Source organism: Pyxicephalus adspersus, chromosome 9 (assembly GCF_032062135.1).
Source record: "Pyxicephalus adspersus chromosome 9, UCB_Pads_2.0, whole genome shotgun sequence".
NCBI classification, from domain to species: domain Eukaryota; kingdom Metazoa; phylum Chordata; class Amphibia; order Anura; family Pyxicephalidae; genus Pyxicephalus; species Pyxicephalus adspersus.
Window position 1 is genome coordinate 60060950 of NC_092866.1, and position 13483 is coordinate 60074432.

The 13483-nt window shown below is 43.3% G+C and overlaps 2 protein-coding genes across 5 annotated transcripts in view; both read left to right on the forward strand.

Moving 5' to 3' along the window:
* The window catches only part of CARS1 (cysteinyl-tRNA synthetase 1), a 29484-nt gene extending 24414 nt beyond the window's left edge, over positions 1 to 5070 (forward strand). For both annotated transcript variants that reach the window (XM_072422188.1, XM_072422189.1), the window contains 4 exons: positions 641 to 708; positions 3102 to 3161; positions 3572 to 3655; positions 4655 to 5070. In XM_072422188.1, coding sequence (XP_072278289.1) covers positions 641 to 708; positions 3102 to 3161; positions 3572 to 3655; positions 4655 to 4789 — 347 coding nt within the window. In that variant the 3' untranslated portion in view covers positions 4790 to 5070. The remainder of the gene's footprint in view (positions 1 to 640; positions 709 to 3101; positions 3162 to 3571; positions 3656 to 4654) is intronic.
* A 1743-nt stretch (positions 5071 to 6813) lies between these two features.
* The window catches only part of NAP1L4 (nucleosome assembly protein 1 like 4), a 34308-nt gene continuing 27638 nt past the window's right edge, over positions 6814 to 13483 (forward strand). For all 3 annotated transcript variants that reach the window (XM_072422192.1, XM_072422190.1, XM_072422191.1), the window contains exon 1: positions 6814 to 6924. The gene's annotated coding sequence lies outside the window, so the exon portion shown is untranslated. The remainder of the gene's footprint in view (positions 6925 to 13483) is intronic.

Here is a 13483-nt window from a genome sequence, read left to right on the forward strand (position 1 = left end):
GCTGATTCTCCCATCGCAGATCTAAGCCTATGATGGAAGAGTGGGCCGGCTGTCACTGCTCGGGGTGGCACCGGCCACAGCCGCTGAACACCCAAAGGGCCGGAGAAACATCCTCATTGGGCTGTGTACGGCCCGCGGGACGTTGTTTGCCTATGCCTGTTCTAGATGATCAAAAAGATGATAAAAAAGAAGATAAAAGAGCTCAAGGTGTATCCATGTGATCCACTTTTAAGGCTTTCTGACCCAACGCATTTTGCAAAAAGTGCTTCATCAGGCGGTGAACAAAACTGTGGTTCAGAGGACGAATAGCAAGCTTTATCCTTCGTGGTAACCACTGCACATTGTATATCCAAGTAAAAATTAAAGGGGTATAAGAAGTCCTAATAAAGGTCTCCTATCAGCGCAACTCCTGCATCTGACCAGCCATGTAATACTGGTGCTTTAACAATCTATAAAACTAATGATGACTTTAATGAAAGTGCCCTAAAAGTCCCAAAACACTGTTTCCATTTTTGGCAGAGAAAAATGTAATACTAACATGAAGTGAATACAAGTATGTTTTACAGAAACCTGCAGTGTGTATAAATATATCTGACGTAAACATGTAGTAAATACCGGTATACAATATCTTCTTTCTCAGGTCTTCCAACGGTGGTCAAACTTGTGGACAAGGAAACTCTGCTAAAGGAGAGGGAAGAGAAGAATAAGGTAAATGGAACCCAGTGATTCAGTCATGATACAAATCACTATGTGATAGCATATTTGAATACTAGGAATAGTAACAATTTAATTTACAAATATTCCAGCACACCTTGTGTTTTATCAATTCAAACTCTTTGATGCATAAATAAGTCATAAATAAGTCTTTGTAAACTGCATTTAGAAACTGTAAGAAGTAGACTTCAAGGTAACTGAACTGTGTATGTCAAGTCCGTCAAATAATTCTTTTATATGCTCTATTGTGACCTAGTTAAGCAAAACTAAACCCTCTTCTCCTTCACACCTGAAGATGGCGCCATTATTAATAGTATTATTACTCCGTATTTATATATCGCTGACATATTAGGCATCGCTTTACAAAGTCATGTCACTAGCTGTCCCTCAAAGGAGCTCACAATTTAATATCCCTATCATAATCTTATGTCATTAATACAGGACAATTTTGGGGGGAAGCCAATTAACCTTTACTGTACGTTTTTGGAATGTGGGAGCCGAGGAAACACACACACAGGGAGAACCTGCAAACTCCATGCAGATAGTGTCCTGGCCGAGCTTCGAACCTGGGGCCCAGTGCTGCAGAGGCAAAATTGCTAACCTCTTACCATTGCCATCTTGGCTTCCATTTAGATCTGCGTTTCCCATGGCACCACACATTATATATATATATATATATATATATATATATATATATAAGAAAGTTTAATAAAAGGATGACACAGTCTTTACCCAATCATCTCTATCTTTACTCAAGAAAAAAATGTGTTGACTATCTTTCTGGGGTGATGAAATAAAAATGAACCCTAATAGTTTTTACTTTTTTTCTGGAGAAAATGTTGCTTCGTATTTCCTCGATTGCTGGTCTTATATGCCAAAGAAAAGCTGATGGTAACTGTCAGGAAAGAGATCTCTTAAACTAAACCTAAAAAAAAAAAAAAAATCCCACTTACCTTTATTCCCAACAGAGCCCTTAATCCCTCTGGTGCTTTCCTCAATTCCTGGCCGCCCTGGAATCCTCGTTTGTCCCAGCGCAGAGGAACCCCCGGGCGCCGCCATCTTTGTCCGCCTATGTCACCTGATCTTGCACTATGCAGACGCAGGATCGGGTGATGTAGCCTGCTGTGAATTGGGATGAAGAGTGCCGATCTCACTGCACATGCGTGAGATAGCCATTTTTTTCTCGCCCCTTTTGCGCATGCCTGCGATCAGACATGCAGAAGGAGCAGAGGAGAAGCCTCCTGGGATACTACACATTTGTGATGTAGGTATCCCAGGAGGGTTTGCGCTACCATTCTGCCACGGCGGTAAAGACAGAAGAGTAGAGGCTTTGCCCCCCCCCCCCTTTTTTTTCCCTCAAACAAAAGAAGGGAAAAGAAAATATTTACTTAACATAAAAGGTTGAATGCAATCTCTGCTTATATGGAAGACTGCTACATATTTCTGTTGTCTTCCATCCGGTGTTCACTCTGAATACGTTGTCAGCATGCTTCCTATAGGAGTAAAATGACCTTGTTTGCCCATGGAAGTGGATGCATTCAGGACATGTGTGCACAAAATGGGATGGGTGGGGGGACACATGCTGCAATGGTCACCTCCGCTATTCTCCAGGGAAATAGCTGCAGTCTCTTTTTATGAATGGCTTCTGGTAGTAAGAATTATCATACATACACTGACATTTCCAGCTGTAGCCCAGCAGCTGTGCCTGAGAATATCTCTACACAAGTGTTCGGGGATTGTGAAATGTGAACCTCGCCTACTAAAGGGAATTTCCACCCACACTGCTCAAGGTCCCCTGCTACAGAAACATAAGGCATGGTGACAGGTGTATGCATGGCATAAACTATGGGAATATGTTACCAATGCTGGTGTTTTTCTATCTGATACACAAACATCTTCTAAAAATACTTACTATTATGTGGGTGAAAATAATGTTTTATGTTTATTTTCTTCAGCTTAGTGTGTAAATTACCCAAAAGCATAGCTGAACATTCATAAGTGTGTGCGTGTTTGGTTTTCATTGAGATTCCCCAAAATGTAATTTAACGTGCAGTAGACATATAGCTGTGGTGTCCATCTACCAGAGGATGATCCATCTTTATGCCTTTGTGTGAGACAATAGAAATAAAATCCCACAGTTTGATTCATTAGAAGCCAAGCCCGCAATTGAGATGCCGATGCATAATCCAGAAATGACATTTAAGGTGAAGTTGTCTCTCATAAGCCAGGACTAACCATTGTTTCTGCCAGAGCTTTTAGGTGCTTGCTATTTACCATCGGCTTTATCCTGACACTTTTAATTGTGTGTTCTCAGCCTGTTAAAACTCCTTTAATAAACAAGACTTGTCATGCTCTAAATACATTTTCACACTAATATATATTTCGAGGCAGAGGAAGAGAAGAAAAGGAAGAAGGAGGAGGCTGCAAGGAAAAAGCAGGAACAAGAGGTGATTAAAAGGAGATTAAAATGTTGACTTTGTTGTTAGAATGGACTTTGCAAGGCTGAATAAATACATTTCTGGTATGTCACAATGTATAGAAATCTCTTTAAAATAAAGTAGTAGTGCCATACAGATCTTGTCCCTCCGCAGTAAAAGGAGAAGCTGCAGTCTGTTTAGACCTTCTCTCTGCCATTCTGTTTCTCTCCTTCTCTTGCCATGCCCAGTGTTGGCACATCAGCATGGTTAATTAGCTCCTTGATTACCCTTTCCCAGCCAGAGACTGGCTGATACTAAGTAAAATTCCTGAACATACATGCCTTGCATTTAATAATACATTTTTAGTCTTGGGCAGTTTTGAGAGTTTCTAGCAGTGTGTGTTTGTCATGTTTTGTTCATTTTACATTGTGTTTCCATAGGCTGCAAAACTTTCCAAGATGAAGATCTGTCCCAGTGAAATGTTCAAGGCGGAAACTGACAAATACTCCAAGTTTGATGAAAATGTAAGTAGCCACAATCCAATAGGCTTGGAGGGGTTCTGGCTGCTAAACGTGAGTTTCAGGCCAAAGTCGACCATGAAATCTGGAAACTGGGATTTAATTAAAATGTGTTAAAAGGACATCACCTAACGTAGGAGTCCTTTACCTCGCTCCTAAGCAAAAGCACCTACTTACCTTCATTTCTACAAAAGGGATCTTTACTGGATAGCAATTCCAGGCAATGCACAACCTTCTCAGAAACAAATCGCACATTAGCTTAGCTATGCCACTTCTATCCTATGCCCGGCACCCAACTACTCTGTATGACTAGGGGCTGCCATATATATGACCAGCTGTTGAAATTTTTGGGGGGAGCATTACACATGTGTATGACTAAGGCTTTCTGCAATGGCGGAGCTAGAGTGAAAGGCTCAAGATACGTATTCAGGTAAATAGCTGTTTGGGGGTATTTAAGGACAAGTTGTACTTAGATGTAAAATGTCCTTTAAGAATCAGTGTAGGGAAAACTGACAAAAGGAAGAGAATGACCATGTGGGTAGTTTTACGGTCTTTATTAAAATAAATCATTTTCCAATGTATTTAATAATGGTTTGTATATCCTATCCAAGTATTATAAATACATTAGATGTTTTGTAAGGCCACGTTATAATCAGTTAGGTCAGTTCTAAGAGGAGTTTCCAAAAGTCACTTTTACATAGAACTTTGCATGCTACCCACTGTATTGTGGGAGATCAGGGTAAGAAGCTGCATGAGCGACCATACCCAGAGCTTTGAATTTTGGGGTTGAGAAGATGCACAAATGACCGTAAATAGAGCTTTGGATTTTGGGGGTAAAAAAGGTGCCTGAAGGACCACACCCAGGGTTTTGTATTTTGGAAAAAGAAGGTGCATGAATGACCATACCCAGAGCTTCAGATTTTTCAGGTGGCTTCAGCAGTGGGTTGGGGGAGGTGATGCTTTTACAGGTTTCATAAAACACAAAAGCCTCTATAAAATGATCAGGGGTTTCCGACGCATGATACAGAGGGCAAAGAACTAAGCAAAGGCCAGGCCAAAAAACTGAAGAAACTTTACGAAGCTCAAGAAAAACTTTACAAAGAATATCTGCAGATGGTTCAAAACGGAAAGGCTAAGTGACATAACCGTGGATGAGTAGACTGTGAACAAACAAGTAGTTGTAGGACCACAGCTGTATTTATTTTTTATGCTGTCCTGTGGTGGGGTGCATTTTAATATTGGGGTGCAGTCACCTTTTAACAGAATGGCTTCCGGGTCCCAGAATCCGGCTCCCAGATATTATGACCACCAAACAGCTCTATGCAGGGTCTCACAAGTTCTGCCAGCCTGACTGCCATTGCTGACCAACAATCGGGATTAAACCACCAGTAATATAAACTGCCAATAAACACTGTATGAAATGTCTTGTGTGCTGTGTACTTATGTTAAAATATACAATATATATATAAATCTTTGCAAAGTCTTACAAACATCTGCTAGTGAACTCCACCTCCATGCATCTTGTGCAGTTGTGGTGACAACTATGCTGCACTGCCCCTTAATTCAGAGCAGTGTTGTCACTATTGAGCAAGCTTTATTGGGATATGAAGATATTACTGAGATACAAATGAATGAGCATTTTGCTCACTCAGGGAAGGTGAAGTGTTTTACTTTGAGTGTTGTGCAAAAAACTGTTGTAGGTATGTGTTTAGACACACAGGAGCCGACACGTGTACTTTGTCTTGCCTTACCTCAGCAGTGCCCTCTGCATCTTCTTCTGCACAGAGAACAAGATTGTGACGTCAGACACTCGTATTGTTGAATGCTATACTGACTGAGTATAGATCAACCAATCATTATCTTCCATTGATAGGCATTAAATACGTCTCAGCCAATCCTTACCTTCTATTGATAGGCATTAAATACGTCTCAGCCAATCCTTACCTTCCATTGATAGGCATTGAATATGGCTCAGCCAATCCTTACCTTCCATTGATAGGCATTGAATACAGCTCAGCCAATCCTTATTTTCCATTGACATGCATTGAATACAGCTCAGCCAATCCTTACCTTGCATTAGTAGACATTGAATACAGCTCAGCCAATCCTTACCTTCCATTGGTAGACAATGAATACGGCTCAGCCAATCCTTACCTTCCATTGGTAGACAATGAATACGGCTCAGCCAATCCTTACCTTCCATTGGTAGACATTGAATATGGCTCAGCCAATCCTTCCATTGATAGGCATCGAATACGGCTCAAGCAATCCTTACTTCCCATTGGTATACATTGAATACGTGTCGGCCAATCCTTACCTTTTATTGACAGGCTTTAAATATGGCTCAGCCAATCATTACCTTCCATTAGTAGACATTGAATGCGGCTCAGCCAATCCTTACCTTCCATTGGTAGACATTGAATACGTCTCGGCCAATCCTTACCTTCTATTGCTAGGCATTGAATGCGAATCCTTACCTTCCATTGGTAGACATTGAATACGTCTCGGCCAATCCTTACCTTCTATTGCTAGGCATTGAATGCGGCTCAGCCAATCCTTACCTTCCATTGGTAGACATTGATACGGCTCAGCCAATCCTTACCTTCCATTGGTAGACATTTAATATGTCTCGGCCAATCCTTACCTTTTATTGATAGGCTTTAAATATGGATCAGCCAACCATTACCTTCCATTAGTAGACATTGAATACGGCTCAGCCAATCCTTACCTTCCATTGGTAGACGTTGAATATGTCTCGGCCAATCCTTACCTTTTATTGACAGGCTTTAAATATGGATCAGCCAATCATTACCTTCCATTGGTAGACATTGAATTTGGCTCAGCGCCTGTATGTTATGGGCCCCAAAATGTGTGGCCTCTGCAAGGAAACTTATTAATTGGCCAGCAAATGTTGAATGCAATTATAAGCAGAGAAATCCATCCTCTGTGTACAAGATGTTTTACCAGTGACAGTGTTAGTATAGTACTGTATGTCAGTGCAGAGCTAGCTGTCGGTGTAGCAACGATTATAATCCGATAATTATCGGTGTCTCACATGTCACAGACTGCAGAGCACGCCGAACCCTCCGTGCACCACGTGACCCCATCCAATGACACAGAACAGCTGTATCTGTCAGAGTGACAGCCCTTCTGCCAATCAGGGGCGGTCTGCGCGTTTGCGTCACCCCGGTACCAGCCAATGGGAGTATACGGTGCGGTTGAGCGCTGCGGGAAGAGTCTGTGGAGCCGGAACGGTGTGGAGGACTGAGGCGGCGGTAAGTGATCGGGGAGACCTTCGGTAATTAAGGAGGAAGACCTAGACGGGGAGGGGGACTGGAGCCAGGTGTTAGGGCAGTGGCTGCGCCTGTGTAGGCCGGACTCCCGCACCTACCAAAGCCACCTCAGCGGTGTGTCAGAGAACAGGCCGGGAGCGGCGGTGTGCCCGCGATGTAATGTTAATAAAGTTTTTTTAATTTGTATAATTACAAATCACGTATATATGCCAGACGGTGCGAAGTGACACCGGGGGCGATTCTTACAGCACCGGGGATCCGGCACCATTCCCCCTTGTATTAGTGTGTCACAGGAAACTCGTGTTAGATCTGCATGAAACCCAGTCAGCCGGCGATAGGCCAAGATAGTATTTTCAGGCCTCATGGATGATCTGTCAGGAGGTTCCGATATTTGGGTCAGAACCTCACTGAACTCATAATAAATTAATCTGAGACCGCATACTAATGCCATCATATTCTGATGACACTGCCGCTTTAAGAGAAGTCACATGGCCAGGTGGGCCCACCTCCCTGTTCCTGCAGTCCATGTGGCTGGCCACGAGGGCACCATAAGGGTGTCAGCAACCTTACCAAACATTGCCAAACTCATATTACCAAATATCAGCAGAAGGCCTTCCTATAGACTCCCAGAGAGCGCAAAAAGTTTCCTTGCCTACAAATATAGTGGGGGGTCCTTACTGCCCATATGGGGGAATTTGGGGGTACTGACCAACCTAATATAGATCAGAGGGGTGCTTGCCTTTCTCATATAGGGAAGAATGGGTGGTGGGGGTCTTATGTCCCTATTCTAAAGGATCCTGGGCATTCTTGTCTTTCTCATATAGGAAATGGGGGGGGGGAGATCTTGCCTTTTCTGTACAGATTTAGGGGGGAGGCGGTGGGTTGCTATTCCTTTATGAATATTATATATATTATGTATTATTGGGGAGGTACACTCTCTTATGGACAAATGGATGGGGGTCCTTCTCATATATGTAAGGGGGGTGCTTGCTCTTTCTCATATATGTAAGGTGGAGGGGGGCTTGTTTTTTTTTTCATATATGTAGGAAGAGGTGGTGCTTGTCTTTTCTCATATATCTAGAGAAGGGGGGGGGGGTTTGCCTTTTCTCATATATATGTAAGGAAGAGGGGGAGGGTGCTTGCCTTTCTCATATATGTAAGGGGGGTTGCTTACTTTTTTCATATATGTAAAGTAGGGTGGTGGTGCTTTACTCCCTTTTGCAGTACATAGAGTAAGACGTCACTGTGGGGTCATACTCTACCCTTACTTTCTGCGTCTGCTCCTTGTCACAGCCTGGTTTTCCACTTTGAAATTCTGGAAGGCAGTTGTCACCAGTCATGTGACCCAGGGCCCCAAAGTAGCGTTGTCAGCAGAATATAACCTTCCATCTTTGGGGTACCGCACTATATGGCACCTGGCCCACAGACCTGTGATACAAAAGGCAAACAGAAGATTCATGCTCTGCTTTTCATGCCTTGGCATGTGATGGGCTCCCTTGCCAGGCATGTGCAGCACAATGCACATCTCTGTGTTTGCGTTTCTGCCGATGCTCTATTTATTATAAATCACTTTTGGTTAGCTATAGAGAACTTATTGATTTACTGGGTTGGGTAGATGTGAAAAAACCCTGAGGTGTGAGTGAGGCTCCCTACACTAGTGCATGGCAAAGACATTGCCAAAGTGGGAGGAATGGTAGATGGAAAATATAATGCCCTTATGGCAATGGGTAGAATATACGCCCTGTCAGTGGGCAATAAGAAGATCAGTGCCCTTTCATCTCTAATAGGAGTGGTGCCTTTCCATCACTGGGTAATAGTGACCCAGCCTTGGTGTCCCATGAGACTTACCTTCCAGACTCCTTGTCCTACAAATTACTTTTCAATAACTTCATGGCTGGGGCTATAGGGCCACCATCTAAAAGTCCCTCTACCCAATGGTGCCTGTTATATTACCAGGTGCTGGAATACTGTGTGTTCAACTACCTTGTTCAACCAAAATACAAATCTTGTTTTATTTTGTTCATTGCCAGCCACATAATGGTAGGTTAGTTCCCATTGGTTGTGGGTTGTTAGGGAGAGTGCCGCCCCTATGTATATGAGCCTATCAGAAGTCAGATTTATTTGGTCCTCAGGCAAAGAAACAATTTTCCCCCTAAATGTTCTATTGATCAAACATCAGTCAGGATCGCCTTCATGATTCATGCATTGATACCTCAAGCTGTGTCATTAGCTATCCAGTATTGTGTGTGTGTGTGTAAAGCTACGTACACACTTCCAATTATTATCGTTGGAAAACGAACGACGAACGATCCTGCACGAGATATATGAACGATCGTATAGCACCGATCCTGCACATAGAGGTAACGACACGATCGTTCGTAGATATTGTACACACAATAGATACGATCGTTTCAGCGATAGAGGAACTATGTGCACGACAGGAAAGTGAACGCACGTTCGTTCATCACGCATGCTCTGAACATGGAGGATCAACGAACGACCGTACACACGAACGATGTTCAACGATCGTCGTCCAATCCGATCCGTCGGTCCGGTCGTTCGTTTCCAGAGACTTTCCTCGTTCGTCGGCGTCGTTGGTTACTTTTTTACGAACGATTTTTTGCCCAATCGATCGTTCGTCGTTCGATTGGAACGATAAAAATTGTAAGTGTGTACGCACCTTAAGATGGGAAGTTTTTGGTAATCCAGACATTTCCTGTCCTTGAGTGACAATGCTATTCCTCCATGAAGTGTGGTTACCCAATAACCGGATATATTAGCAAGTAAGGGGGGGGGGGGGGGGCGAGAAAAGAAACTTGCTGCAGTGCCACATCTGTAACCTGCAATATATTCTGTGTTTTGGGTTGCAGAATACATCATCCGCTCCTTCATGGCATGCTCTGCTGTTCTGCAGGCTGCATATCTGTGTTTGAGCAGGCCGCATATTACTGCACACACAGAAAAACTACCAGCCTATAAATAGACGCCCGTTAGTATCTTGGGCACACATCAGTTAGAAAAATAACTCTTGTGATTCTGTGATATTTATAACTATCCCTGTAGTAAGTAGAGGTTTGTCGTCCATATGCTGCGTGACAGCCGCCATATGTGAAAGGGGGCTTGTCATATGGAGAGATTGTTTTTCAGTGGGAGCACATTTCTGCCATTGCTCTTTTTTCTCTTGTGTTCTTGATTAATGTTGTAGCTCTGAGATCTGTTTAAATAAAATGATTGCTGTATTCTCTCTCCTGGGTGGGAAGAAGCTGTAGGCGGGTGGTTACTGAAAAGTGCTGGGTGGTCCACCCTTCTAAAAGGGGCTGGGGAGATCACCGTATTGCAAGCTCCTACATGGACCATGGTATGCTACTAACTAGAACTATTTAAAATAATTGCTTCCACAACATTAATGTTTTGAAAACTACAGAATTGTCTTCCAAATTTAGATTATTTGCTGTAGGCAAGAGAAGTATAGGCTTTTGGCTCTTAGGAAAATTTTTCAGATTTTGGGACATGTTGTATTGACAATACAGTTGATGGAGTCACTCCTGCCAGACAGCAATGGCAGCGCAAGGGGCTCTCTGCATATCACACTGCAGTAATGGCTGGTTCAGGATTCTTTACAGCTTGTGAATGGATAATATCTGGGCAGCAGGTTATTGATGAAGTCATCCCTCCACTCTTCTCTCTTTAAAGTGAAACTAAAGCCATGTGACCCACCTGCCCCTGTTCCTCGCAGGGCCCTTTCTGTAGACAATCTTCACCAACTTGATTACCTGAGATGATGTAACTCCTACACACGCATGCGCACAGGAAATCATTAATTCACAGCATGTGCACAGGAATCCAGGGTTGCCGAGTGACCTGGCAACCAAAGCTGATGCTGCTTGCTAAACCTACTTGCTTCAGTGATCAGGCATGTAGGAGGAATTATTGCAAAAGCCTGTCCTATTCTGAAATAATAACCGACCTTTAATATAAACAAAAATCATGGCTTATAAATGGGTTATGCCGTCCAGTATTGGCAAATGACCCTTATAATAGAATCAGTTTTTCACATGGCTGTGTTAGAGCATTTTCAACACGTTTCACAGACCAAATACTCCGCTTCTTCAGGGGATCACAGCCAGTGAGGGGAATACATCCAAATATTTAGAAATGAATAAATGCAACCACAGGGTCAAACGTGACCTTCCAGTATTCCATAAGCCTGAGGGGGCAGACACCAGGTGGGGAGAAGACACAGACCGAGCAACTCTAGCTAGAGGTACACATCAGTTCAGGAGGAAGGTAGCACATAGATGGAGTTCAGAGTTCCCAGGATTGTGTGGCCAGGAAACCACTGCCTAATGCAACACTTAGCAAGCGTTGGCAGCTTTTTTGCAGAGTTCTATGATAATTCTCCTTCCTTGTTTTGCAAAGAAAACCTAAGCCGACAACTCCAAAACACAAGCTAATGCTATAAGCGTTTTAATGACTGTACTCCATGCATTTGTTGGTGCATTTTGTAAGGGACCGGTGAGTTTAGTGGCATGATAGGGAGGCCCTGTGTTATATCCCTGGCCTGCAGAGGAGCTGTCTCATACCCGCACGGTGTTAGTCTTGGCACAGCCCCATGGCCTCCCATATATTGCTGTGCACACCAATCATCGGGTATCCCAGCATCACTCCAATTTCTGATCTGCAGCAACTGTATTGTGTTCAGTTTGTCAGCATGACAAGCTGTTACCGCTCCACTAACCCCCTGTGCATTATTGCAACTAGTTGACTGGTGACGTGTAGCTGGGCATGTGTTGAGGAAGGCTCCATATGTGTCACTGGGAACTGGGTGATATATTGTAGACCTTGGTGACCGCTGTCAGCCTTCTTCGTGCAGTGTAACAGTAGCTCTTTGTCTGAGCCAACAGGCAGCCGAATGAATGTCTGATGTCAGCTAGAATTGATGATTACTAGATTCAGGCTCTTAGGCGCCATACACACGTCAGATGATTCCCGTCCGATAATCTGATATCGGACGAGAATCTGGCGTGTGTACATCGCTCATTGCCCGTCCTGGATAATGAAAGTGAAGTACCGTTCTCCCCACTACCCTCTTCATAGAGCAGAATGGAGCTGTATGTACAAAGTTCATTCATGCATCGTGCAGACTTTTTTCATTGGAAAGGATTGTAAAAGATCCTTTCCGACAACAACTATTGCACGTGTGTACGCAGACTTACACTTAGGCTACATACACACGTGCAATAATTGTCATTAGAAAATGAACCACTAATTACAGATCAATCATTATCCACAATTATTTAGAACGATCATATAGTGCATGATTCTGTACATGCTGTAACAAAACGATTGTTCAAATATAATCCACCAATATGGTACACACACTAGATACAATTGTTTGAACGATGCAGGAAGTGACGTGTACTGCAGAAACATCCACGATCACTGAACGACCGTACACACAATAGATAGTGAACAATCGTCGCCCAAACAGATCCCCCGGGACAGTGGTTCGTTTCTAGCGACATTCCTTGTCGTCGTTGGCCTATCGTTGTGCACATTGTTTTGTTAACGATTATGGATCAGGTTAACGGGGCCACCTTGCATTGCTATTTGTTACCATACAAAAGATGAAGAGAAAATGATTGGTATGAAACCAGAAGCTCCCCAGGAAGTGTTTTTGCACATTCTGCACAGTGTTTGGTTAAAAGAAACATTGCAGCACCTTCACCAATATGTATGGTTTGTCTCAACCCGTCTTTTGTCACATCCGCTTGGATTATGTGGAGAAACATGTTTGTAAAAAGCAACACTTGTATTACATGTATCCGTATAGGATAACCTTATTTCCACCTGGTGATCATCCTGATCTTGTCTACTTCTTGGAGAAGGAACAGGGACACAAAGAATGATGAAAAGCACCCAATGACCCTACACTTTGGCATTGTTGAACCCAGAAATATTTTTTACCTGGGTGGGAACAAATTGCAGGTCCGTGGCAGCCCCTGTATTGTAACCACCCAAAAAAGCTGGATGGTTACTAAAAAGTGCTGGGTGGTGCACCCAGATAAAAGGGTCTGATGAGAACACTGCCTTCAGAATCATTGTTACCTTAAAGCCAGTCAGGTTTATTATAAAGTGGAACTAAACCCTGCTATACTCACCTTTCCCTGTTCTGCTGCCATGACCTACTTAATGACTTCCTCACACATAACCTCCTCACACGCACGGCTCCAAGACTTTTCTAGAGCTGCCCTGACTCTCTGCAATAGTCTTCTTCGTCCTATTCAGCTTGCTCCTATTTTCTGCTAATTTAAGAGCACTCAAAACCCAACTTCAACCTCACCTACCCATCTTCTTCTTTTTCCTAAACCCCTCACTACTCACCCACCACTCCATATCCCCCTCCTATTGTGTGATACTTCCCCCACCTCCTAGATTGTAAGCTCCTAGGGGCAGCAGCCGACTGTCAGATGGACTTGCTGACCTGCAACATGTATGGGAAATCAGGAATCTCTTACAATTGCATGCCTGTTCCAGGTCT